This window comes from Vitis riparia, chromosome 18 (genome assembly GCF_004353265.1).
Source record: "Vitis riparia cultivar Riparia Gloire de Montpellier isolate 1030 chromosome 18, EGFV_Vit.rip_1.0, whole genome shotgun sequence".
Classification (NCBI taxonomy): domain Eukaryota; kingdom Viridiplantae; phylum Streptophyta; class Magnoliopsida; order Vitales; family Vitaceae; genus Vitis; species Vitis riparia.
The window spans coordinates 34,448,724-34,473,732 of NC_048448.1; the positions used below are offsets into that span (position 1 = coordinate 34,448,724).

The 25,009-nt window shown below is 33.5% G+C and overlaps 5 protein-coding genes across 5 annotated transcripts; 1 reads left to right on the forward strand and 4 right to left on the reverse strand.

Annotated features, from left to right (window-relative positions):
- Nucleotides 1–753: 753 nt before the first annotated feature.
- On the forward strand, nucleotides 754–3,154 carry LOC117907884 (11-beta-hydroxysteroid dehydrogenase-like 5). Its single transcript, XM_034821556.1, has 6 exons — nucleotides 754–936; nucleotides 1,483–1,675; nucleotides 1,889–1,974; nucleotides 2,082–2,213; nucleotides 2,354–2,515; nucleotides 2,654–3,154. The coding sequence occupies exons 1-6, from the start codon at nucleotides 754–756 to the stop codon at nucleotides 2,960–2,962; spliced, it is 1,065 nt and encodes a 354-aa protein (XP_034677447.1). The 3' UTR covers nucleotides 2,963–3,154.
- A 3,112-nt stretch (nucleotides 3,155–6,266) lies between these two features.
- On the reverse strand, nucleotides 6,267–7,408 carry LOC117907928 (ethylene-responsive transcription factor ERF020-like). The gene has a single exon (XM_034821606.1). The coding sequence runs from the start codon at nucleotides 7,399–7,401 to the stop codon at nucleotides 6,913–6,915; it is 489 nt and encodes a 162-aa protein (XP_034677497.1). The 5' UTR covers nucleotides 7,402–7,408; the 3' UTR covers nucleotides 6,267–6,912.
- A 6,413-nt stretch (nucleotides 7,409–13,821) lies between these two features.
- Nucleotides 13,822–17,885, reverse strand: LOC117907927. Its single transcript, XM_034821605.1, has 3 exons — nucleotides 17,428–17,885; nucleotides 14,527–14,787; nucleotides 13,822–14,406 (listed from the first exon to the last, which is right to left on the reverse strand). Exons 1-3 carry the CDS (start codon nucleotides 17,818–17,820, stop codon nucleotides 14,218–14,220), a joined length of 843 nt encoding a protein of 280 aa, XP_034677496.1. The 5' UTR covers nucleotides 17,821–17,885; the 3' UTR covers nucleotides 13,822–14,217.
- Nucleotides 17,886–19,280: 1,395 nt separating this feature from the next.
- Nucleotides 19,281–21,407, reverse strand: LOC117906178 (disease resistance protein RPP2B-like). The gene is made up of 2 exons (XM_034819139.1): nucleotides 20,577–21,407; nucleotides 19,281–20,415 (listed from the first exon to the last, which is right to left on the reverse strand). Exons 1-2 carry the CDS (start codon nucleotides 21,363–21,365, stop codon nucleotides 20,035–20,037), a joined length of 1,170 nt encoding a protein of 389 aa, XP_034675030.1. The 5' UTR covers nucleotides 21,366–21,407; the 3' UTR covers nucleotides 19,281–20,034.
- Nucleotides 21,408–21,666: 259 nt separating this feature from the next.
- LOC117905767 (disease resistance protein RPV1-like) lies at nucleotides 21,667–23,076 on the reverse strand (the record flags this gene model as incomplete). Its single annotated transcript, XM_034818641.1, has 2 exons — nucleotides 21,667–22,426; nucleotides 22,589–23,076. Coding segments are annotated over 2 exons (1,248 nt in total), but the record flags the coding sequence as incomplete, so codon positions are not given.
- Between the last annotated feature and the right edge of the window lie 1,933 nt (nucleotides 23,077–25,009).

The window sequence follows — 25,009 nt, forward strand, 5'->3', positions numbered from 1 at the left end:
ATTTGAATTCAATGTCTTGTTATCATCAAGGCTTTTGATTAATTGCCTTAGGAAAAACCTTGGGCAACACAATGGCCTAGACTTTAGTACAACCTTTTCAATAGTTGAGATTGTAACATCCATAGTGAGCAAACCAATACCCTATAGTTTTCATAAAGGAAATTAAAGAGCATGAGATAAAATCATTAAAGCATGAAAATCTATTACCATATCTTAAATGTTTGTGTATTTGGATTCTATAAAGTGTGAAAGAAAGCAAAAAAGGAAAGAAAATAAAAGGGAACATGTAAGGGAAAAAAAAAGGAAAAAAAAAAATTACAGTGAATTAAAATCACCCCACCAACAAGAAGCTTTCATCCCTTTGTGTGCTGAGTCTTCATTCAAATGTGAAATGACAAAATTCAAAGCAGACCCCACAAGCATTAATGGATAAGAGACCAAAAGCAAAGCATATCTCAAATGGGGTTATCGTCAGTTGATCACAAAGCTTCAAACACTGCTCACGTCTGCATGCAAGACCTTCCAAAACCACCTCCATCCGTCACAAAACTAAGCCTCCAAGCCTACACGTGGTCTCTTCACCCACTGCATGAGCCCATGGTCTGTTGATGTTTCAGCACTACAGGCCAAATCCAGAGCCCCTTTCCTCTCTCTCTCTCTCTATAGATCTCTCTTCTGTTACATTCACATTTTCACTACTCCACCCACTCACCCACCCACCCTCCTGCAGGCCCTTCATTCTTCTTACTAGAGATGGATCTGATCAACTCTCTGTTGAATCTGGTGGTGCCTCCAGCGAGCTTGGTGATGCTGGCATTTGCATGGCCTGCTTTGTCCTTCATCAATGCCTGTGAGTGGGTTTACAACACCCTTTACAGTGAAAACATGGAGGACAAAGTAGTTATCATCACTGGTGCTTCTTCTGGGATTGGAGAGGTACTGATCACTCCTCTTTAATTAATTGCCCTTTTTGTCTCCAATTTTTTTCTTTTGGGTGTTGTAGTATATGAAAATGGTTTGTTTCTGGAACACATTCATCATGTCAATGACTTCTGATTTTGTGGAAATCAAGGCATTTTCTTGTGATGAATTCTTATATATATATATCATGTTTGTGGATTTTCAAAATGATGAAATTAGGGTCTGACTTTTGATGGATACAACTAGTTTTAGGCTGCATCATTGGCCACTTGAATTAGATACAAAATTGAATAGTTGAGATGATGATCAAATTTCTGGTGTAAGAGGTGAGTTTAAGACACTCAAACCACTGAAAAACATCAAATACTTCAACTAAAATAGCATTTTTGAGAGCTTATCAACCCACCAGCAAACAAAATTGACAACAAAACAAGAAATATCTGTAAATTAACCTGCAAACACCCACCTCCCAATACGTTGATTCATGTGAGCTGATATCAGTTATGTTCAGATCACAAAACCCCATGTATGTGATGAAATTTGTGTTTGTAATATTCTCAGCAAGTTGCATATGAGTATGCAAAGAAGGGGGCGAAACTTGTGTTGGTTGCGAGGAGAGAGAACAGGCTACGAGGAATTGGTGAGAATGCAAGGCAGCTAGGGGCGAAACATGTTATGATCATGGCTGCAGATGTCGTTAAGCTAGATGATTGTAGGCGATTCGTCACCGAAACTGTCAATTACTATGGCCGCGGTTAGTCTCATCCTCACATACTTCATCTCCAATGGTGTCAATGCTGATATCTATGAATTCGACAATTGCAGTACTGGCACCATTCATTTGATAAGTTATTCTGATATGCATTGATGACTTAAACAATACTTCATGATCGAATTGAGATTATAAGTATGGTCTTTATAGGATTTTGTGCCTGGATTGTAATTGTTTTTGTGTTTAATTCTGCAGTGGATCATCTAGTGAACACGGCAAGTTTGGGGCACACCTTCTACTTTGAGGAAGCTATAGACACATCCGTGTTTCCCCCTTTGATGGTAAGGACTAAATGCTGGTTTAGAACTCCAATATATTGCAGAAAGTTGCCTTGAATTGTTCTAATTTGATTCTCTTTTATGTATGTTTTGCTCATGTATCTTTGTAGGACATAAATTTTTGGGGAAATGTTTATCCAACGTACGTCGCTTTGCCTTTCCTACGACAGAGCAATGGCCGAGTCATTGTTAATGCATCGGTGGAGAACTGGCTGCCTCTGCCAAGAATGAGTTTATATGCAGTAAGTATACATCCATTGGATGAGTTGATTTTCATGCTTAGTTTTTTAATCTTGGTTGAGGGCACTTTTTCTTAGTAAGCAAACAACAATTTAGTGGTTTCTAATTGTTATTGCAATATATATTTTTGAATGTGAACTAGGCTGCGAAGGCGGCTTTGATAAACTTCTATGAGACGTTGAGATTCGAAGCGAAAGAGGTTGGAATTACCATTGCAACACATGGTTGGATAGGGAGTGACATGACTAGAGGCAAATTCATGTTGGAGGATGGTGCTGAGATGCAGTGGAAGGAAGAAAGGGAAGTAAGTCTTTTTCTTTGATCTATATAAATATTTTTGAAAGTATTCATTGGCCTCCTCCTCACATACTACTACTACAACAATGTGATTAATTGCCATGAAAGCTTTGCATGCTTATCACTACTGCCTTTTTCGTGTTAGGTACAGGTGACCGGTGGACCGGTGGAGGAGTTTGCAAGGTTGATGGTGGCGGGGGCCTGTCGTGGAGATGCATACGTGAAGTACCCGAGCTGGTATGATATCTTCCTCCTTTACAGGGTGTTTGCACCTAATGTTCTTGGGTGGACATTCAGGCTGCTGCTCTCAACGAATGGAGCGAGACGGTCCACCTCCCTCATCGGTACTGGAAGGCCTCTTCTGGAATCAAGTTCTCCTCCAAAGCTCCTCACAGGTGGTCCTTTTACATTTCCCCAACACAATCCTCAACAGCATCAGCAGAAAATGGAGTAGTGAAGATGGGATTTTCTTGGGACATTTAATTTTCTCTATGTTTTGTGGTGTGGTTGATGTGCTTGGTTTGATTCACAGGTCATGTGGGATATTTGTTATGATCTCAAACTGTGATGAATGGGGTGTACAAACATTTGGGTTGGCCTCTCTTGGGAATTGAATAATGTCTAGTGAAGGGTTTGAGGAATGAGGAATAATAACTTGGGCATTCTATTTGGACCAGGCTTTGTCCAAATAGATATACCCATTTTTTATTTTCGATTTTAAATAGTACAAGGCATGTGATCAGGAGGAAAATTGCACCTCTTCATCAACCTTCATGCCTACACCATGCATGCAAAAGCTCTAATTCTAATCTCTTGTTCTACTTCCTTTTCCCTCCTCTCCCAATCTCATTTGGCCATGGCCATTTGCTGCTGCAATTGGAGCAACATGATATAAGGTCATGTGGCACTTCCCCTTTTGATTTTATTTATTATTTTGCTAACTTAAAGTGGATAAGAAGATGGGATGAATAAAAGAGAAAGAAGAAAAAAAAAAACGGGGAGAGGGAGAAGGAGAGGAAGAATTTAACTTTAGAGATTAAAATTAGGATTTAGGATGGGTTTAAGGTTTTTGGAGATATGGGTGAGGGTTGAAGAGGAGATGGTTTCAATTTTTTTTATTTATTTTTTTTTTGACATCATTTGTAATTAATAAATTAAAAGAAAAAATAAATGGTGGGTGGAGTTTATTTTCTTGGGCAGGACTTGAGGACCAAGGGTCTCCAACGGGCCGGGCCGGAGTAAGGCCCGTGGCTCAGCCCGGGCCGGGCCCTTGATATATCTAAGGCTCGTGGCCCAGCCCGTGGGCCCTCAAGCTGGGCGGGCTTGGCGGGCGGGCGGGGTAAAAATTAAAATAATTTTTAATTTTGAAGGGAAGGGGTCGACTTTTGGAACCATAAGGGAGCTAGCCACCAACTCAGCTAGCCCTCTTTTGTGTAACTATTTTGCATTAATTATATATATATTAGAAATATTGTATGATTTTTGAAAAAAAATAAAAGTGAGTTGGTTGTTCAACGGTTACATGACCGTTGAACATGCCACTCATAATTCAATTTCAAATATACGACCGTTGAATGGTCTTGAAATTTAAAAAAAAAAAATTAAATCCTAATATTTAAATCCCTATAAATATTAAATACCCTCAATTTTTTTCTATTCTCTCAACTCTTAAGTTCTCTCCCATTCCACAATATTTCCGATTATTGCATTTTGTCTCAAATTATTTAATATTATTGGTGGTGAAAAACAAGCATTGGTGGTTCAAAGAGTTCAAATTGAAGGAATTTCTGCTTCGGTTCTCCAATTTAGTAACATACTTCACTTTTTCTTTTATTTATTTGTTACATTTTAATTTTACATTTATTATTTTTAGCATAATATTTTATCAATAATTATAATTATGGCAAGTGGTTCTTGTTCTTCATCCAATGCATGTGATAGCAAAAAATTTACTTCAAATATATGGAATTTTTTTTTTTATAGAATAGAAATAAATTTAGAAAATAAAAAAATAAAAAAATAAAAGCAAAATGTAAAATTTGTAACAAACTTCTTAGTGGTGGCTCAAATGCAGGTACAAGTCATTTTAAAAGGCATCATGAAAATTGTAAAACTAAAATTAATGTAAATATTAGAAATTATATGCAATTAGGTAAAGATGAAAGTGGAAATTTAAAAACATTTTCTTATGATGAATCTTATTGTCGTGAAGAAATGATTGGTTATATAATAAGAGCAGAACAACCTTTCAATTTCACTAGTTCGTCATCACCGCCAAGAGATAATGATTAAAATATTTTACTAAATGTATGTCATATTTTTATTTTTATTTTTATGGTTGAAAAGTACAAATGATTGACAAATAAGTAGGTGACAACCTACTTGGGATGTATTTATTTTGTAGTAATGTAAACTTTTCCCACATTTTCAAATGTAATGTATACATTCAATGAATAAAATAGTTAACAATGAATATTTTTATTAATGTAATATTTTCTATTTCTTGAATATTTTTTTAATATATATATATTTTTTAAAGTGGCGGGCCTACGGGCCGGCCCACCTGGCCGGGCCTAAATTGGGGCCCGTGGCCCGGCCCATCCAGAAATGGGCTCGGGCGGGGCTTTAGCCCGTCGGGCCGCAGGCCGCGGGCTTTTTGGAAACCCTTATTGAGGACAGATAGATTTTGTACCTATATAATTGAAATAAATTTAATATGGATATGATACAAATCATTATCTAACGGTTTCAACCACAAAAATAAATGATAATTAAATTAATCAACTAAACTTAGTAATGTGACCAAACCGACATGTCATTTTCAATTACTATATTTTATCTACCGACAATATCATGTGCATTCATTAATTTCACATCCTCAACTTTCATTCAAAACTTTCACACTTAATCTTCTAAATGCATTAATTTTGTATATAAGATTGGTTGAAGATTAATTAATGTTGATGGGTATTGAATGTTCACATGGCATCAATGCATGTCTTGATCGACTCCCCTAACTTTTGAAGTTTTCAAAGAGTCTAGCTAATACCCACTTTGGAAAATTTTCTCAGCAGCCAAACAGATACTTTCCCGTGATAATTGACTGGTTTTTAATTTTACGATTTTGGTTACTCATTGAAATATTACCTAATTATCCATTTATTTATCAATTTTGTTCAATTCCATTCTTATATTTAAAGTCAACTGGTAGTGAATGTTTGGTAAACCAAGTTAGTAACTTAAAGTAATTTAATAATTTAATTTAAATTATTAAATAAATTAAATATATTCAATAAAATAATTTAACGTTTAAAATTAGAAGCAATTTTAAATTATATTAATAAATATATAAATTTGATAGTTTAAAATAAATTTTAAATTAATTTTACTAAATAATTTTAATATTTAAAATAAGAATTAAGTAATATGTTTTAAGTTAATAATTTAATTATATTTTAATTTAATGTTAATTTAAATTATTAAATAATAAATATTAAGTTTTATCCAACATCCTTAATAAATTTTATTTTTTATTTTTAAAAATTAAATATGACTTAAAAAAATTCATCCATACGCTAGAAATAAAATTATGTTCAAATGATTGGAATATTCAATTTGAGATCAAGTGGGAGCCCTACTGTCAAAATTGAAAATTTAATTTGAATATTGAGAAAAAATAAAAAGGAAAAAGTCAATAATAATTGTGGATTCGAAATGAGAAGAAGTCGTCAAAAAGTGATTCAAAATACAGCTAAAGATGAATCATGAATGGATTTGTGTGATACATAAAAAATTATAAGTTGGTCAAGGGGACCAGTCAGTAACTTTGACTTTGACGCGGCGAGGACGGTGATGTAACTCTCCACCAGCAGCAGGGCTGCAATAGTAATTCACGTGCTCTCCTTACCACTCAGAAATTACGAAAATACCCTTGAACCGTCGACGTGGCATTATACGATTCGCTGGACGGGGGAGAAAATTTGAACGAAACAGTAGCCGTTTGCTTCCACCAAGAGACACCATGAGCGCACACGGTGTGAAGACTGAAGACATAACATACCATTGTCCACCCGCAGCAGGCTACAATAGTAATTCACGTGGTCTCCTTACCACAATGAAATAACGAAAATACCCTTGAACAATCCACATGGCATTATACGATTCGCTGGACGGGAGGAGAAAATTTGAACGAAATACTAGCCGTTTGCTTCCATCAAAAGACAACAAGAACACACAGGGTGTGAAAACATCATCCCGTTTTCATTTCCATGACTTTTGTATTACAAACTAATATGCTAATTTTTTAAAAAAAATTACAAAACATACCACTCTCTATCCAAATAAAACCGATCGGATAAAATTTGCTCGGGATATTATATGTACATTCGTATTATTGGTAGGATTTTAGAGGTAATCATCAATGGAGATGCTCAATGCCTCTTCTCCTCTGAACTCACTCCCCTGCCGTGAAGCTCCATAATTATCATCCGCATTCCCCCAAACCTCCATCTGATCCCCACCCTGAGCTCTCCTGCCGCCTCCGGAGCCATCCTCCGACGACTTTTGGATCGCAAACTGAGCATCAATCGCCAGCCCAGCGTCGGACGCAGCCTTCTGCACCGACCTGGGGGACAGATCAGTCCTCACCTTGGAACTTATCACGTGAGGAAAGTTAAGCCCGTCCAAGGACGTGCCCCCACGCAGGCAATACGATGCGATGTCGTGGGCCACCGCGGCCGCCTCGGCGGTGGCGTAGGAGCCGAGCCAGAGGCGGTCCTGCGTGCCCGGGACCCTGATCTCCGACACCCACTTCCCCCATTTTCGCTGGCGAACGCCCCGGAACTTCTTGTTGACGGGTGAGCTTGAGCTTCCGAACTCCTCTGAGCTACTCATTCTGGAAGAAAAATTATCAAGGTGATGGTGCGAAAGGTGGGAGGAAGGTGGGTATTTATAAAGGTTGAAGATGGGAAAAGTCAAAAGGGTTGAAGTGGGGTTTGGGGTTTTATGGTGAATATAATAATGTAGAAAGGGTTGACTGTTGAAAGAGATATTATGATTTGTGAGTGACGAAGAAAGTCAAGATTTTCAAAGGTCAAAGTAAGGGAGGGTGGTGGGTTTCTAGTAAAATCTTAAAGAAGAGTAGACGGTGGATATGAGAGATATGGACAAGTTGTGGAAATGTTCACGTTTTGGAAATCTTGGGTTCAATACGTGTTGAAAGGGCGTGGAATTTCCCACGTGCATTGTGGTTAAAAAAATATATATTTAATTTTGCACTTGTGTTTTTATGCCAAATTTCATTAATTTTTGCTAATTGCTTCTTATATTAATTAGATCATATAGTAAATTATATATGTTACATAAAATATTATATTATTTAAATATATTAAGGCTATGTATGGTTTAAAAAAATTTGAGAGAAAATATGAAGAAAAGAAAATATAAAAAAATAGATTAAAAATAAAAAATAGATTTAAATTATTTTTTTATTTCTTCAAATTTATTTTACTTATTTTTCTCTATTATATAAATATTAAATAATTTAAAAATATATAAATTTTGACAAATTTTAATTATATTTGATTTTTTTTTATTTTTCATAATGAAACCAAAAATTTTAAAAATATATACTTTTTTTAATACTTTTTAAGAACCAAACACATGGTTGAGGTTTATATAGTGATATTTTATACCATATAAACAAATAAATTTTAAATTGTGATTATATACATAATATTCTAAAAATAAAAATAAAAATGATCAAATTTATTGGCATGAAAATATAGTACAAATTTTGAGAAAAAATGGTGAATAAAAAATAGTGTTCAATTAACGGAGAAAAGCGTCGTGCAGTGTAAAAGGCAGATGATGATGATTAGACAATGCTTGACGTCACGTGCCCAAAGTGCATCTTCAAGGGCCAATCTCAAAGGATAAAAATTTCAGATGGTTTATGTACCTACCATATTTGACCATCCTTTCATGGCCTTGGAGGATCAAGTCAATAATTTTAAAGAGAAGGGATTTAAAAGTAATTAATTGTTAAATTATTCTAATCAAAATTAAATTAAAAATTAATTTATTTTATATACTTTATTATGATATTAGAAAGAAAGAAATTAAGGACATGTTTCCCTGTATTTTTTTATTTTTAAAAATAAAAAATCTTATATAAAATATAAATTTTTTATACAAAACTTGATAACGCTTTGTAAAATTTTTAAAATTTATTAAATATTTTTATTTTCTCAAATTTTTTATATTTTGTACAAAAAATTATTTAAAAAAAATAAAAAATAGAATGTATATCCAAATATTACCAAAAGTTTTCCCTTTAATCTATTGTAGGATAATAAATAAATTGGAACCAAAAATTTATTTTACATATTAAATTAAAAGTGCTTCATATGTTTTTGTTTTGTAAATTATTCCAATTTTGAGTCAAAGTAAAATCAATATAATTTTTTTTTTTTAAAAAAAAGTTTATGTTAATAGCTGTCATCTTATACTCAAATCGAATATGAAAAAAAGTTATTAAGACTATATATATATATATATATAAGTTTAACTTATTTGAGCTTATAACGAACAATATTTATACGATTAAATATAAGTCGTTATAAAATAGTATTAGAGTTTATCATCGATCCCAATATAAGAAAACAATGTATTTGTTTATTTGACCTCACAATCTTATGAATACAATGAGGACATTGTGTTGATATGGTGTTTGTGATATCTTATATCAAATATGAGAGAAAATTATTGGGATTATATTTATCTTAATTTTATAAACACGTTTTAAAACTATGAGAGTCTGTTTGAGCTTAAAGTCAATAATATATTTGGCATGGGTTGTTGCATATTGAATTATTTTAAATTTGTTAATACCAAAACATGGGTAATGAAGACGGGTCACTATCATTGAACTCTACCATTACCAAAAAAGGCATTTTTGAAAAACAAAATGCTTTTCCAAATCATTTCAGCATCATAATAAATTGTAAGTGGGTGTAGATTCCCACAATAAAACCAACCCATATAAAAACATGCTTGTCAATTTTTGTTGTAATTATCATATATTAAAAAAAAAAATCTAAAACGTGGTCCATGGACTAAGTTGACCATACAATAGTTGCATTGTGACAATATTGATTGCACTTGAAACTTAAATTTTTGCTCCCTTTTCTTTAGTGGACTCAATCTTTTTTTATACTCTAAATTGACCAATTGATGATGACGTGGGAAGGCTTGCTTGTGGCCCTAAAGTTAGTTTATTTTTATTGGTTACTTAAAAAGTTTTATAGTGAAACGGGAATGCTTGTAGTTGGAAAATACTAATCAACCATTAAAAAAACAAAGGTTCAATTTTGTTGTTTTTTTTTTCTTTTTTTCAATTTTCTTCTTTGGACACTGATGATCCATATGGGAATTTGTCTTGAAATTTTTGTGTACATATTTGGTTTATGAAAATATACATATATTGTGACAAAGAATTGATTCATAACTACAAGAACCTTTGAAAATGATAGTACAATTATTATTATTATTATTATTACCTAAACTTTATATTTTTATTCTTTAAACCTTTTTTTTACCTAAAATTTATATATTTGCAGTATCTTGTAATGGGTCAAATTTAACTTTACATTAGAAATATCTAAATTTAGGTCATGCATGATGTCATGAATCACAATGGAAATTCAGAGTGGTCAATTGACCATCCATTTTCATGGCTTTCTATGCCCCTCGACTTTTCCATTGTAGGCTATCATGTCAACAGTGGCCTCAAATCTAAAAGATAGGTTTTTTTTTTTTTTTTTTGAAGGAAAAAAATAAAAAATATTTTAATATAATAATATCCTCATCACACAGGGAATAACTTTTTGTCTAATTTTTTTTTTCAAAAAAAAGAAAAAGAAAAAAACACTCACAAAGGTTATAATGGGCATTTCAATTTTTTTTTTCTCCCCCCACTTGTAAAACTGGTGGCTCAAAAACATTTTGACTATGTATGATCTTCAGAAATTACCAAAAATACAAAAGGAGTTTTGACCATGAAACAGTTTGGAAAAATGGAATCATGAGGTGCATGCATGCATGGACCACGTTGACCATTTACCAGTTGAGCTTCTCAATCTTTGTCATACTCAATTCACCGGTTGAAAAATGATATGGGGTTGGGGATGCTTCTCTTAGAATCCTAAATTTTTCCAATTTTTTAATTATTATTATTATTATTTTTATACCAATGTTGAATATGTATGACCCAAATCTGAGTTTTTTTTTGAGGGGGTTTCCATTTTTTTTCTAATTTTTAAAAAATATTAGTCAACCCTAGAATAAAGCTTAATAATAGTATTTTTTGAGTTCAAGCCTATTATTAAATTTAAATAAGCATCTATGTGATCGGGATTTTATTTATTTTATCTCATTATTACCCTTAAAATTGGTTCATTTACTAAGACTATCTCATTATTGAATAAAAACGCATGTGAAAATACGGGTCTAGATTTACCAAATATATATATGTATATATATATTCATTTAAAAAATCATGGATTGACTATTAACAAACCAATATCAAAGGATATATGTTTATATATTTGATCTGAAAAACTATGTATAATGTCATTTAATAAATATTTTTGTAATATGAAAATATTTAGATGTATAAGAAATATGTGTTCTTTTTTAAATTAAAGTAATGAAGATTTAATTAACATTTTAGTACATTAATATCAATCATTTTTAATTTATTTTACATTTTTTTGCATATTTGTTTCAAGTTTTTATACTATTTTTGCAAATAATTTAAATTCCCATAAATTGGTATCTTACCTTATGATGTAAATATCATTTTTTTGAAGTATGCCTGACTAGTAAACAATACAATGTAGTTATTAATAAATACAAATTATAATAATTTTTTAGCACAAAATTAAATACTCACCTGAAAATTGTATTCTTTAATAATTTTCATATTTTTTTCCCCTCAACTTTTCCTTTTAACATCCAAATAAAATAAAATATTTTATAAATCTTCTTTATGTTTTTCTTCCTTGTAATTTTTCTCACTATTTTTTTCCCTCTCAAACTTTCTAAAATCCAAGCATGCTCTTAATATTTATTTTTCTTTCTAGGAAAATATTTTAGGCTATATTTAAAATTGGGAGAAAATGAGAGGGAAAAAATTAGGAAAAAAAAAGAAGAAAAAATAAATTTACTGTTAATAATGATTTTTTTTACATTTCTTCAACCTTATTTCACTCTTTTTTTTCCTTTTATATATAAAGATCAAATAATTTTAAAATATATAAATTTTTAATTAATTTTAATTATTAAAATCTTTATTTTTATTAGTATTTCAATTTCTCACATTTTTTCATAACATGAAGAAAATTATTTTCTTTAGTTTTTTTTTTTTTTTTTTTTTGTGGTCTTTTAAGAAACAAACATAAATGAAAAGTTAGATTTGACTATCAACAGCTACTTTTCCTACTTTTCAACAATTAAGGTGGTCTCCCAAACACCTTTGAAAGTAAAAGATTTCAAATCAACCTAAAAAGGTTGCTTACTAATTCACATGACCTCAAAAGTTTCCATTTGCTAAGTCTTAGAATGCCTTATAAATCATGTAAAAAGTAATGCAACCACCATACTTTTCCAGATTTCAACACTACTACAAGTAAGGAAAAATGACATATTAACAAAGACCATGATAGTATGATGGCAACTGAAGAACCATGAATCATGAACCATTTTTCACTAGAGACTCGCCCAAAAAAAATGGTGATGAAGTTCTTTAATGAGTGCTCAACAATGAAGACATCAACCTAAGCCTGAGAAATCCACTCAGTGTTTATATACAAGGTCTTCATAAACTACAGAGCTTGCACTCAAAGCTCATCAGTAGAGAGGCTTGATGGGTTTTCTCATATCCATGACTTATGCATGGAGAGTGGGACTCTTGGGATGACTAGTAACAGAACATGACTTTAGGACTGTTGAAAGAGACATGAACATATATGTCAAAGTTCAAAACATCTTTAAGGTGTACAAAGGTTGCTGGGATGCAGAGAAACAAGATTTGAGTTAACAGACACATGCTCTTTGACCGCAACAATGAAAGCCAACCATCAGGTGCAGGTCTAGTCTCCTATCAACAACTTTGGAAAAAAAACTACATATCACAAGAAGATGAATTCTGAACATTCAAACTTCTATTTGTCAAAGATCGTTTTCCCTCCCAGGATGATGCTTCTTAATCATTTGGTCACAACAAGAAATGCAATCAAGAATTCAAAGTGTATTGGCTTCTGAACTTTGAAACTTTAGAATTGTTGGATATCGCTTTTCCCTCAAAAGACCGTTACCAAGGTATTCTAGTGACAGAAACTAACAGGATATCGCTGTTCCCTCAAAAGACTGCTTCCAAGTTATTCTGGCTACAGAGACTAACGGGCATCTTACGGAATTGGGAAATTTGAAATACTGGTATAGCGGTCAAGGGCAAAACACCTATTCCAAGTTGAGAAATTTATTCTACAGTAGACAAGAGAAGCCTCAAATATTTGCATATTCATCTTTGATTCACAGAATAACTATATACCAAAGGGCTTCTGAATTAGATAATACATCAAGATAACAGCTTATCTAAGCATCAAGTGTCTGTTGAATCAATAAAACAGTGGAAGAAGACAAAGGAAAAAACACACACACATACAAGCGCATAAATCATAAATGCACATCTCTGATCAAGAAATTTCCATCATACCAAGAGAGTGGCAACTTAATCTAGAGGTCCACATCTTCTGTGCATTTCAGCAAGGAAGCAGTATTAAAGAATAAACTCAGAGAACAACACTCTGGGTGGTATTCAATGCATCGATATTTTATTTCTTGCATACATACTATAAGCACCCCTGAGCAACGCCAGGATGTGGAGTGCACAGAGAACAGCACATATAAAGATACCCTCAAAACCAGAATTCCTTTGGAGCTTGATTTACTTGTGTGTGAGTGCACAATTTTGAGCATATTAAAATGATTACCCCTAAAATTATCCACACCAAGTTTTCAGGCACAAAAACATAATAAAGCCTTAACCCTGACTTAATGAGGTTGTTTATATGAACCCTTTTTATTCATGAACATGGAGTGTGACTGTATGTTAGAAAATCACCACCTATCACAAGATTCACAGCCCACCTTTTTCTATGCTTTGGAGCAGCTAGAAATGCAACACAACATGGTGGGGAAATAAGCTTACAATAGAGCAGCATGGCCATTGTAGAAAGTGACGTTTGCCAGTCCAGAAATGTAGCTCATTGGCACTTAGAAATATATTGACAAAGTAGGATTACTGGGAACAATTAAGAATTTCAGCCAGTAAGGAATTCTCAGTTACAAGTTAAATAATCCAACTTAGAGTAGTGTACAAAATACAAGTTGTGAAAATGTCTAAACACATCCTGTGGTGGTTCCAAACATTTGAACCATCAATACTTTGGACTGTGTGACGAAAGATATTTCTCAAAACATAAACAATCATTGACATGAGTTGATTTATAGAACCAACATAATTTATACAGTAAAACAAGAAAAAAATGCAAAAGATAAAGCATATAAGTATTGTCCGACTACACAAAGAAATTACCTCCATGTGGATCAGAAAAATTCTTTTCATCCCTAAGAGGAAGCTGAGGCCTACTTGAATGCATTTGAAACAGCATAAAGAAAGTCCAAGAAGCCTGTTCCCTTGAGAATGCCTTTACCAGTCAAGAGTTCAAAATCTAATAACAACAGGAAGCCAACTACAGCTGCCTTTCCATTTATCAATTCATTCTTCCCTGTGAAACCAAAACCCTCTTGATCCTCATCAACGATCATTCTAACCTGGAACACAAGTTGGAAACCACAGGTTAAAACCAGAAGATGGAAAATATTGACTTTTTTTTCCCTAGTTTGTGATGGGTTTGAATTATCATTTGGCAAACTTCAAAAGGAAAAAATTACCTCCTCCACATTTACATCGGTTGCAGTTAAACCAGGTTGAGCCTTCCCACTGAAAACAATCTCTGCTGATGCATCTGAACTTACACCTCCACTCATTCTGATGTAAATATTTTTATCATCAGTTTTCACAGGATAAATGAAGAGCGTCCTTAAGGCAGGTGTGAGAACTCTGAGCACAGGGTTTTTTGGATACCAATCCTTGATTTCTCCTGTCTGAAGATCAAATGTGCTATCAGTTGTTGGGCATACAATACAGCCATCCTGGAAAAAAAAAAATTCATCATCAGGTTTTACTTTTCGTCATTCCAGAAAAATATCACTAGGCAATGCATTTTATATATGAATGTTAGGATATGGTGTCCTTCAAATCTATACTTTGGCAGCACCAAAATGTATCGTAAGTTCCTAACTAACTGGTACCGAGCATAGGTTTGCAGAATAATCCTACCATGCTGTCAATTTATTACTTGAATTCCAAGTTGCTTGTATGGATTTTGGAGGTTAAATAAGGTTTATAAATTCCATATTGGTTTTGCATTTTCAATTCCTCTTACATAAAAACCCAATGTATGTGAAAATCTGGAACTGGTGAGTGTCTGGGCAATTCTATCAATAAAGAAAGGGAAAAAAAAGGAACCTACATATATCGAATTGAAAGTTTCCTCTTCCATCTCTTTAGAAATTGATTTAGAACCTCTTAACTTGGATTTCTCTTTGTGTAATAGTAGCATTTCACTGGATCATTTCTATTGAATGGAAACTTCTCTCAGGCCTGTTCTATCATGAGGGGTAACCACAGTCTAATCCACTATACAAAGAAGCGGTATATATGTGTTCTTTATCTGCCCTTTCTGTGCTTCCAAAAGTAACCTTGTTTTTTTTCCTTAAGACGTATTGTGAGCAAGGGTGAAATAAAAATTTCACACATTTCAGGCTTAGTCAAAATACATGATGTGATACAAGGATCAAAATAAGTAAATTTACACATAACCTGTGTGCCTCTCTAGTTAGAACTACTCATAATGTAAGTTGTAGTATAATTTCAACCCAACAATCTTTTATTTTATTAGGATGTAATACCTTCAAAATCACTCCAAGATAAAGACACTGTTATTGTGTCCGATATGATCAACATTGTTGGCATCTCTACGGATGCATCAGTTTGTGATGTCAGCCCCTGAACTTTTTCACTTCCTTGTTTGGTTGGTAACTTTTCAGTCTCTGTCTTTGATCACCATTGCAAGGTTCTGTTATGTGGCTCCCACATTGTATATGTTCCCAAGATTGTTATATAACAATTTGACGTCTAATTTTAATTGGACTCTAGGGACCTGCATATTTTTCTAAATTGACAAATCCTATTGATGAGTTGATTAATTTGTCAAAATTTTGAGGAAAACCCATCGCATTCACTTTGAAAAACTCCATTTGGTAACAATCTTAAAAAGAGCTCATAAAGCATCCACAATGAATTGTCTTTACTGAAGTCTCTTTAGAGCTCCTCTTTAATATCTGAGTAATTTTTGTTATTTTTTAAATAACAAGCATTTAAAAAAAGAAAAAGAAAAGAAAAAAGAACGTATTTTAGATTCTTAAATAAGGACCGATAAGAAGTATGGAGGTATCGCCAATTTGGAGAAAGACGAAGAGAAGACATCTGCAACAGTTTGGTCGTGCACAACAGTTTCATTATGTTTTAATTAGACTGAAAAAAGTATTTGAATTTATAAGGCTTAGTTCATAAAGACTAAACAACAAAAACTACAACAAATTTTTTCAGATTTGTTTCTACTTTATCAACCAAACCTTTTTATGTGATAGTTATTAGTTACCCATCTAATATCCATGCATTGATTTATTATTGTCGCAATTCCGATCTCCACTGATGTATTGACATTAAACAATTGACCACGTTTTCAAATCAATAACAAACATCTTGAATCTAAAAGACTTCTCATAAAAGCAACAAAATCTATGCTATTCATGATACTTCATAAATTCCCAAATATCCCAAACATCATTAATTGCTCCTGAATTCAAGAAATACTCCCAATGTTAAAGAAATAACAACAAACACCTCATTTTCCTAGCATTGGCCACTAATCCCTTCGCAATCACTCGAATACCAAATAATGCTTGGGTTCTTTTCCCATAATAATCCAAATCAATTCCCAACCTTTTGTCTTCTATATTTTTTAGCACTCCCACAACAAGTAACGATAAAAACAACAAAAACAGTAATAACAACAACCACAGTAAGAGTCCCATATCCACTGTGCTTTATCATTGCTGCAACTCAAATCTCTACTCATATATCAACACCAATCAATTGAACTAAATTCTCAACTCATCAACAGAAATCTCAAATCCAAATAAAATTTTCATGAAACCATCAAAGCCCAAATTATTCAATGCATTCCAAAATATTCCAAACATTGCTAGCACTTCCTGCATTGCTAGCACTTCCTGAATCATACCCAAAACTCAAAAAGCTCTTCTGATTTTCCTACCATTAACCATCAACCCATTCCGGAACCCTTCCAATAAGTGATGCCAAAGTCTTTTCTCGGGATACCCACATCAATACACAACTTTTCTCCTCTAAATTTACTAGCACTACCATAACCAACAACAACAACAGCAATAGTACTTCAACAGGAAGAGAAGTGAGATTACTGATTTGCGGGATACACTTATATGCAAATTCCTAATTTATTTTCAATCCTAACATTAATTGCAACAATGATGTAGGATCAATCAAATAATTCCATAGTTGGAAAATGTTCAATCTTCAAATACCAATTTGCATCTTCACTTAATAACATTAACTAGCGAAATTGCTTACTTGCATTCATAACAAATGGATAGTAGCAATTATAAAAAGGCATTTGAAAATCAAACCTGGGTGAGCTTCGCATTAAGCAATCCCTCGGAATAAGCCCCTTCAGCCGGAGACCGATTCTCAATGGCGTAGACCTGATCCTTATACCACAACAACAGAATCGTCTCTCCGTCCTGTATAATCACGCGCCGCTCCCCCTTGGGCAATGCCGACAGCGGCACCACCGGCACCCAGTTCTCGCCATCGCCGGCTGCCGACGACTCCTCCGCCACCGACACTTCCGTCGCCTTGCAAGTAATTCTCCGGCAAGAGAGTCCCAGTGTTAAGACAGAAGAACGGTCATTCCGGGGCAGCGGCGGAGGGAGGTGGTGCAGCAGGGGTTTCCGGCGACGGAGGGGGGAGGAGAGAGAGAGGAGATGGGGCGTGAGCTTGGTGGCAGCGGCGGTGGCCATGGAGAAGTGGGAGGTGAGAGAGAGAGAGGAGGTGAGGGGGTGGAGTGAGAGGTGTGGGTGGAAAGTGGGGCAGAGAAAGAGAAGGGCTTTGCATGGCCACAAGAATTGGATAAAGCCTTTTGGTTGGTCCACATTTTATACCATGATTTTTTGTTAAGACCCTTACGCTTCACACACTGAACGTTTTGCAAATGGGGATTAGATACTTTATGCCGACTTTTTTAGGTATAGGGTTTTCTTGGATAATATTTTATTTTTTTTAAATAGTTATTAAAAATATTGTATTGAAAAAGCAATTTTCTTGATTTGTTTTTCATGAAAATATTGTATAATGCAAAATCTTTAAAATATTCTTTACATTTTCAATTATTTCTTATAATATTTTAAGAAAACACCATCAATATATTCTTAAAAAATTATTATGTTTTAAGAATAAATTCTCCATAAAATTGTTTCAAATAATAAAATCTGTCAACTGAAAATTATTTCAGTTCCAAAGAACAAAAAATTTATTTTCAAGTACCAACCTAACCATTACTATATGCTAGAATGCAGGTATTAATATACTTTTCCCCTAATTTCACTTAAATTAATTTCATATATTTGGGCAAACATCCATGTACCGCCAAGTCTGATTTCTCTTTAATCCAAAGCAGACCCAAGTTTTATATTTTCATGGGCAAGTTTCCCTAATTTTTGAACATCATCATATTTGGAAAGTAAATTAAAGAAAGGTATTTATTGGCTAAACAAATTGAAAAATAAAACTCTTCTTTTCTCTATGTTTTCTCCATTGGTGATAGTTTGCCTGCATTATAAGACAACATTCTCAGTAGAAAATGAAGAAACAACCTAAGTTATAAGCAATATTTTCATAACCGAATCGGTTATTGAATTAGAAAAGTTACTGGTTCATGATTTACTAGTCGGACCATGATGACCGATCATCAAACCCTTTTGGACTAACCTGTTTCGACTTTTAATGGGTGATTAGTTGTGACGCCTATTGGGCTTCCACAACAAGTGCCAATTTCGCCTGGTTTTGGGCTTGACTACTCTTAGGAAGCCGGACAGTCCATCCAATTAGATGGTCCAACCATCGACTCGAGCAATTCAACTTCGGTTTAATATAAAAATGATTCCCTAGGATAAACCAGACCGGCTCAAGCAGTTCAACACTGGCTTAATATGAAAACAGTTCCTTAGGGCAAATCAGACTAGAGAGATGGCTGATTGACGGTCCAATCAGTTGGACCGACTGGTCTGATTTTCAAAACATTGGCTACGAGTATCTTATACATCATTACTAACAAAATGAATGAAAAATGAACCATGGATTACCTTAGAACTCATCAAGATGAAAGTACAAAATATGGTATAATATCAATGGAAGAATTTACAATTCTTAGGAAGTAACCATTAACTGTAATAGCTCTATCATATTCAGATAAAAGAACATATCCCAAAAACAATGATCATGATCTGTTTCGTTCTAACATTGGAAGAGAACATATGCCCTTAAGGGTATATGTTTAGTATATGAGAATAAGAAAGAAAATAGGAATATGAACAGGGATGTTTCACAATACCATGCGGGAAAGAAAACCAAAATCTGTCAAGAGAGTTTGCTAAACAACTCAACATGTATCAAGGCAAACTTGAGGCAAAAACCAGTAACAACAACCCAACATGTATCAAACTCCAAAAACTAGTCAGCAACACCACTAATACACAACCCAAAAACTCCAATAGTTATGATGTTTCGAGAATACTAGAAAGAAAGGTATTTTGCTAAGCAACTCAAAGTCAGTTTCAGGAAAAGAAACAAAGGAAGCACACAACTCACCAAGAGTTGTTATGGAAAGATTTGGGTGCAAATCAGGCATTTGTCTGGCTAGTTCCTCCTCATCAAGGGATGCTCTGATAATGGCTGCATTGCAAGTGTTTCTCTGGCCACATCTCTGATTAAGAGTGATCCTTACAGCAGGGGTGCAGAGGGTTCCCCCTCATCAGCAGAATAGTAATCGGAGTTCTCTGATTCTGAGCCATCAATATTAGAGCTCCCACTTCCACTAGATCCCTCCCCATGGATTTCTTGAAGGACAACAGATGACTCATTAGGAGGAGGAGAGAAGAGAGAGTAATTCACCTCTTCATTAACATACACTAGACCAATCCCACATTCCTTAATTACATTAAGGCGCATGAAGGTGGTTATTCTGAATGAAGCCTTGATGTGAGTGACTTCTGCCAATTGATGAAGTGGGGAAGCGGTACATAAACCAGCCATAAGTGATCTGACTCCACCTTTCCCTTAAGATGATTTGGATAAGTGTAAACATCAAAGGAGGAAGAAGCGTGACTGGATGTGGAATAGAACAAGGTACATGATCTCCAAAAAAGACCAAAAAAATCGGCAAGTGACACCGGCCTGGGAACAGTGACAACACACAAAGCAAGACCCAGGAAGTTGGAATCAAACCAGTTTGGAGGTAGCTCTGCTTTTACTTCACTCCCTGAGCTCTGGTACCTTATCCAGTCTGGTATTCTACTCCCAAAAATAACTGCACTGAGTGCAGGAACTAAAAGGCCATCCTGTAGAATGAACATGATGAGGATGTTAGCAGAGATAGAAATTGCTTGCTGCTTTACTATCTTAAATCATTCGACATTTATTTTACACTACCACAAATGAAATTAAATTGTGCATTATTTAGTGGGAAATTGAATTATGATATACCGGAGGAAAATCTCACCCGATTTATTGGGCAATAGATATGTTCCTTCAATCTGACAGTCATTAGTAGGGAGCCAAATGATTGATTTGAGATTGTTTCCAATGATGTGCAATTACGAGCCATTATACTACGTATGCTTGTTGGAAGCTCTGGCAGTGCTTGCAATCTTTTACAATTTTCCAACCCAAGCATTTTCAAGCGAGGAAGTCGGTTGATATTTGAAGGCAGAGTAACAAAGTTGTTCTCACTTAAATCTAAATCTTCCAGTGAAGATAAGAAGCCAAGACTATCAAGAGTTGCTCCATCTGATATATTGCAGGCACTTAGGCTTAGAGTTTTTAAGGAGCTTAAACTTGACAAAGGAGACAATACGAAACTACTGAAATTTGAACTTCTTCTTGGCAACCACCATGAGGTAGATGGTGGTGGTCCTTTACATCCCTCAAAGGATAATATTTCAAGGTTTCTCAATAAAGAAAAAGAGGAGGGAAGTACCCTAATAGCAGTTCCATCCGCACAAAATTCCTTCAACATTTCTAACTTCCCAAAATTCTCAGGTAACTCTTCAAATTTCGAGCAACCAGAAAGAATAAATATTTCAAGGCATTTCAAATCACAAATGCAACTTGGAAGACTCTTCAGCATTTTGCAATTTTTCAAACTCAAGAAATTGAGTTTGTTCAAATCTCCAAGTGATGGGTGAACCTTATACAAAGATATACAACCTTTTAAAACTAACCGTTCAAGGTTGGTAACCCTTGAGAAATCCGGGGTTTCCGTTAAGAATTTGGAGTGCTTGAGATTCATGAACTTCAAGTTTTCAAGAACCTGCAGTGAAAGAAACAAGGCTTAAGAAGATGATTTTTCATGAACGCTACATACAATCTAAATAAAATAACATGGATAAATCATAGCGTCCCTTTCCAAAGTTGTTTTATTTGGCTATAAGGCATGCTGAGGTCAACAAGATTCTTGAGGTTAAAATCATTGGGCAGTGATTTCAAAGGGTATTCATACCAATATAGGTGCCTCAGTTCTTCGCAGTGAAATTTAAAGCCTTGGGAAAAGTGCACTTTACACTTCTCTCTTTTGGAGTCCATGAGAAAATTCAATGTATAGGACTTTTTTTTAGTTTATCCAACTGACTTTCCCATTCACGTTTGCTCTTATCAAATAAAAATGAACCTAAAACTTGAAGAGCTAATGGAAGGCCCTGAGCATAAACCACTATACATTGAGAGAGCTCCACATAATCATCTATAGGATAGGCTTTTTTAAAGGCATATCGACTGAAGAGCTCAACCGCATTATCATCATTTAATTTTTCAACCTCATACACTTCATTTACCCCATGTGTAACTAGCAACTGCTTATTTCTTGTTGTTATGATGATTCTACTTCCGATACCAAACCAATCATGCTTCCCAATCAAGACTTTTAATATTTTTGAATTGTTCACATCATCAATGACAACGAGAACATTTTTAGAACAGAGCAAAGCCTCTTTAGAGATGCATCCTTTTATATTCAAATTTTCATCTTCCAATAGTTGGGAAAGAAATTTCTCTTGCAAGCTAAGGAAATATCGCTTTTCCAAATAATCACTGACATTTTCAAGAAAGTAGCAAGCTTCAAATTGATGAGAGATTTGGTTATAAACAGCTCTGGCAAGGGTTGTTTTACCTATGCCGCCCATGCCCCAAATCCCCACCATGCGAACATCTAAAGACTCGGTAAATAGCAGGGATTTTATTTCTCGTATGCTAGATTCTATTCCAACTAGGTTCTGATCAGCATAATTTGAGGATCTACTAAACAATTTATTCCAAATATAAGTGGCAATTCCCTTGATAAGCATAGGCTCATGCCTGCCAAATTTGAAGTATAAACATGAAATTAGTTCATCACTCAAAAAGAGAAAGGTAAAATTAAATTAAACAAGATAATTAATGAACAGATAAGCAAAGAGCATATATTGAAATTAGTGATATGAGGATGAAGATGATGATGGGAAAGCTGTAGAGAATTACTTATTCCTGGAATCCCAACCGGATAAATTGGCAACTTGAGTGAGAGCATCCCTCCAAATCGGCACCCTCTCCATAGTTCTCAAATTTTCTTCATGTTTAGCCAGTGCTTCTCCAAATTTTCCATTGTGATGTCTTACATGCGAGGGATCCACATTGTAGAAAATTGGGAGAACCCTCTGTCCCATGGTTCTCATGCACTCTAGAATCTTCACCAGCTCCTCCAAACACCACCCGGAAGATGCATAATTTTCTGACAAAACAATGAGAGAAAACTTGGAGTTTTGAATAGCCGCAACAAGCGCAGAAGATATGACATCACCCCTCTCAAGCTTGTCATCGTCAATGAACGTGTTGATTCCTTTGGTGCGTAGTTCCTTATAGAGATGGGCAGTGAAGCTATTGCGGGTGTCTTCTCCTCTAAAGCTCAGGAACACATCATAGCTCCGTTGGAAAGAAGAAGAAGAAGAAGAAGAAGAAAGGATCAGCCATTACGAGGCGGCAGAGAAGATGGATTCTGAAATTTGAGTTGTGAAAGTCAAGTCTGAGCAAAACTCGCGGAGTGTAAGGAACAGGCAGTTTCTGCAACAAGTAAATTAAATGCCCGTAAGATCATCGAAGACAAAGGGTCCTTGTTGACCCACCTGCTTTCTAGACCATTATTTATTTATTTATTTTATCTCAACATGCTCTAAGAGAATTTATTTTTAAGTGAGGGATATTAAAATATTAGTTGTAATAATAAATATTTTGTATAAATTAAAGTTTATTATTTTTTTCATTCAAGTGGACGAAGTATATTTGGGTGGTAGGGGTATTAAGAATTTACTGGTAGAATAGACAATTATGTTTTGGTTGGTTCGGCTATTAAGCATTTATTGGTAGACTTGCCAACAATATTTTTAAAGCCGGGTGGTTGCATCGCCAATCAGACACCTCATTTTTTAAATTATTATAAGAATGGTAGGTTAAATTGACCGAATGATTGTTTTTTTCTTTTTTTTCTTGCCATTTTTCACCAACATACGACTGATGCGTGATAATTTCGATGCCACGTGACTCATTTCTTTCTTTATTTTTTGTCTAATAGAAAATTTTAATATATTAATGATTAACAAAGTAATAGAAATTTTTTTCATTCAAGTAGACGAAATATATTTGGGTGGTTGGGGTATTAAGAATTTACTGGTAGAATGGACAATTGTGTTTTGGTTGGTTCGGCTACTAAGCATTTATTGGTAGACTTGCCAATAATATTTTTAAAGCGGGATGATTGGATCTCCAATCAGACACCTCATTTGTTAAATTATGGGGCAATTGTGTCTTGGGCCAATTGAACCCAAAAATTAACATTTAGTCCATATAACTTACATAATTAATAGAAATGATATAAGATGTTAAGAGACTAATATATCGTTCAAATTTTCATATATTATTTTTTAAAGATATAAAATAGTGATGTACTAAAATAAAATACCTAATGACCTTTCACATAGTTTTTTTTTTAAATTTAGATTTTAATAATTTTCACACCATTATTCACACAATCATAATAATTCTATTTTAATAATTTGGATTTTTCATTGTTTTTAATTTTTTTTATAAATAATTGAAAATTAGCATTATTTTCTATTTTAAATTATAAATAAAAAAAAATTATGTTCAAAAACTATTTTAAAAAATACTTTCTAAAAAAATGGTAATATGATTTATATTTTTTATATTTTCTTTTTAAAAAAGTATTTAATTAAAAAATGAAAACTATTTTTAAAAATAAAAATTGAAAACCTTAGTACTATTTTTTATATAAAAAATAATAAAAAGAATTAAATTTTATTAATTGATTATCCATTTTTTATTTTTTTTCTATTAGTTATTTTAATAAAAAAATAAAAAAATATAGTATATTTATAATTAAACAAAAGAATTGGTTAATTATATGTTTTTTGTGTGACTATCGTCTACATGAAAAATAATTATATATATTTATTACTTTTTTAATTTATTTTTTATCTAATAATTTTTTTAATATATCCATAATTAATAAAGTAATAGAAAATCTTTTCATTTAAGTAGACGAATTATATTTGGGTGGTTGGGCTATTAAGAATTTACGGGTACAATAGACAATTGTGTTTTGGTTGGTTCGGCTATTAAGCATTTATTGGTAGACTTAAAAGATATAATATTACTTCAATAAAGATAATTTGATAAATATAATAAATAAATATTTTATTTATCAATTAATTAATAATCTTAAAATAATAAAATTATATAACATATAAATAAAATATAAAATTATGTAATTTATTAATTTAAGCTATATGATATGTAATATTAGGGAGAGATATTTATTTTTCCATTATATAAATGTTTAATGGGTATTTTTTGTGACTTTGATGAAACTACTAAAAATTATATTTT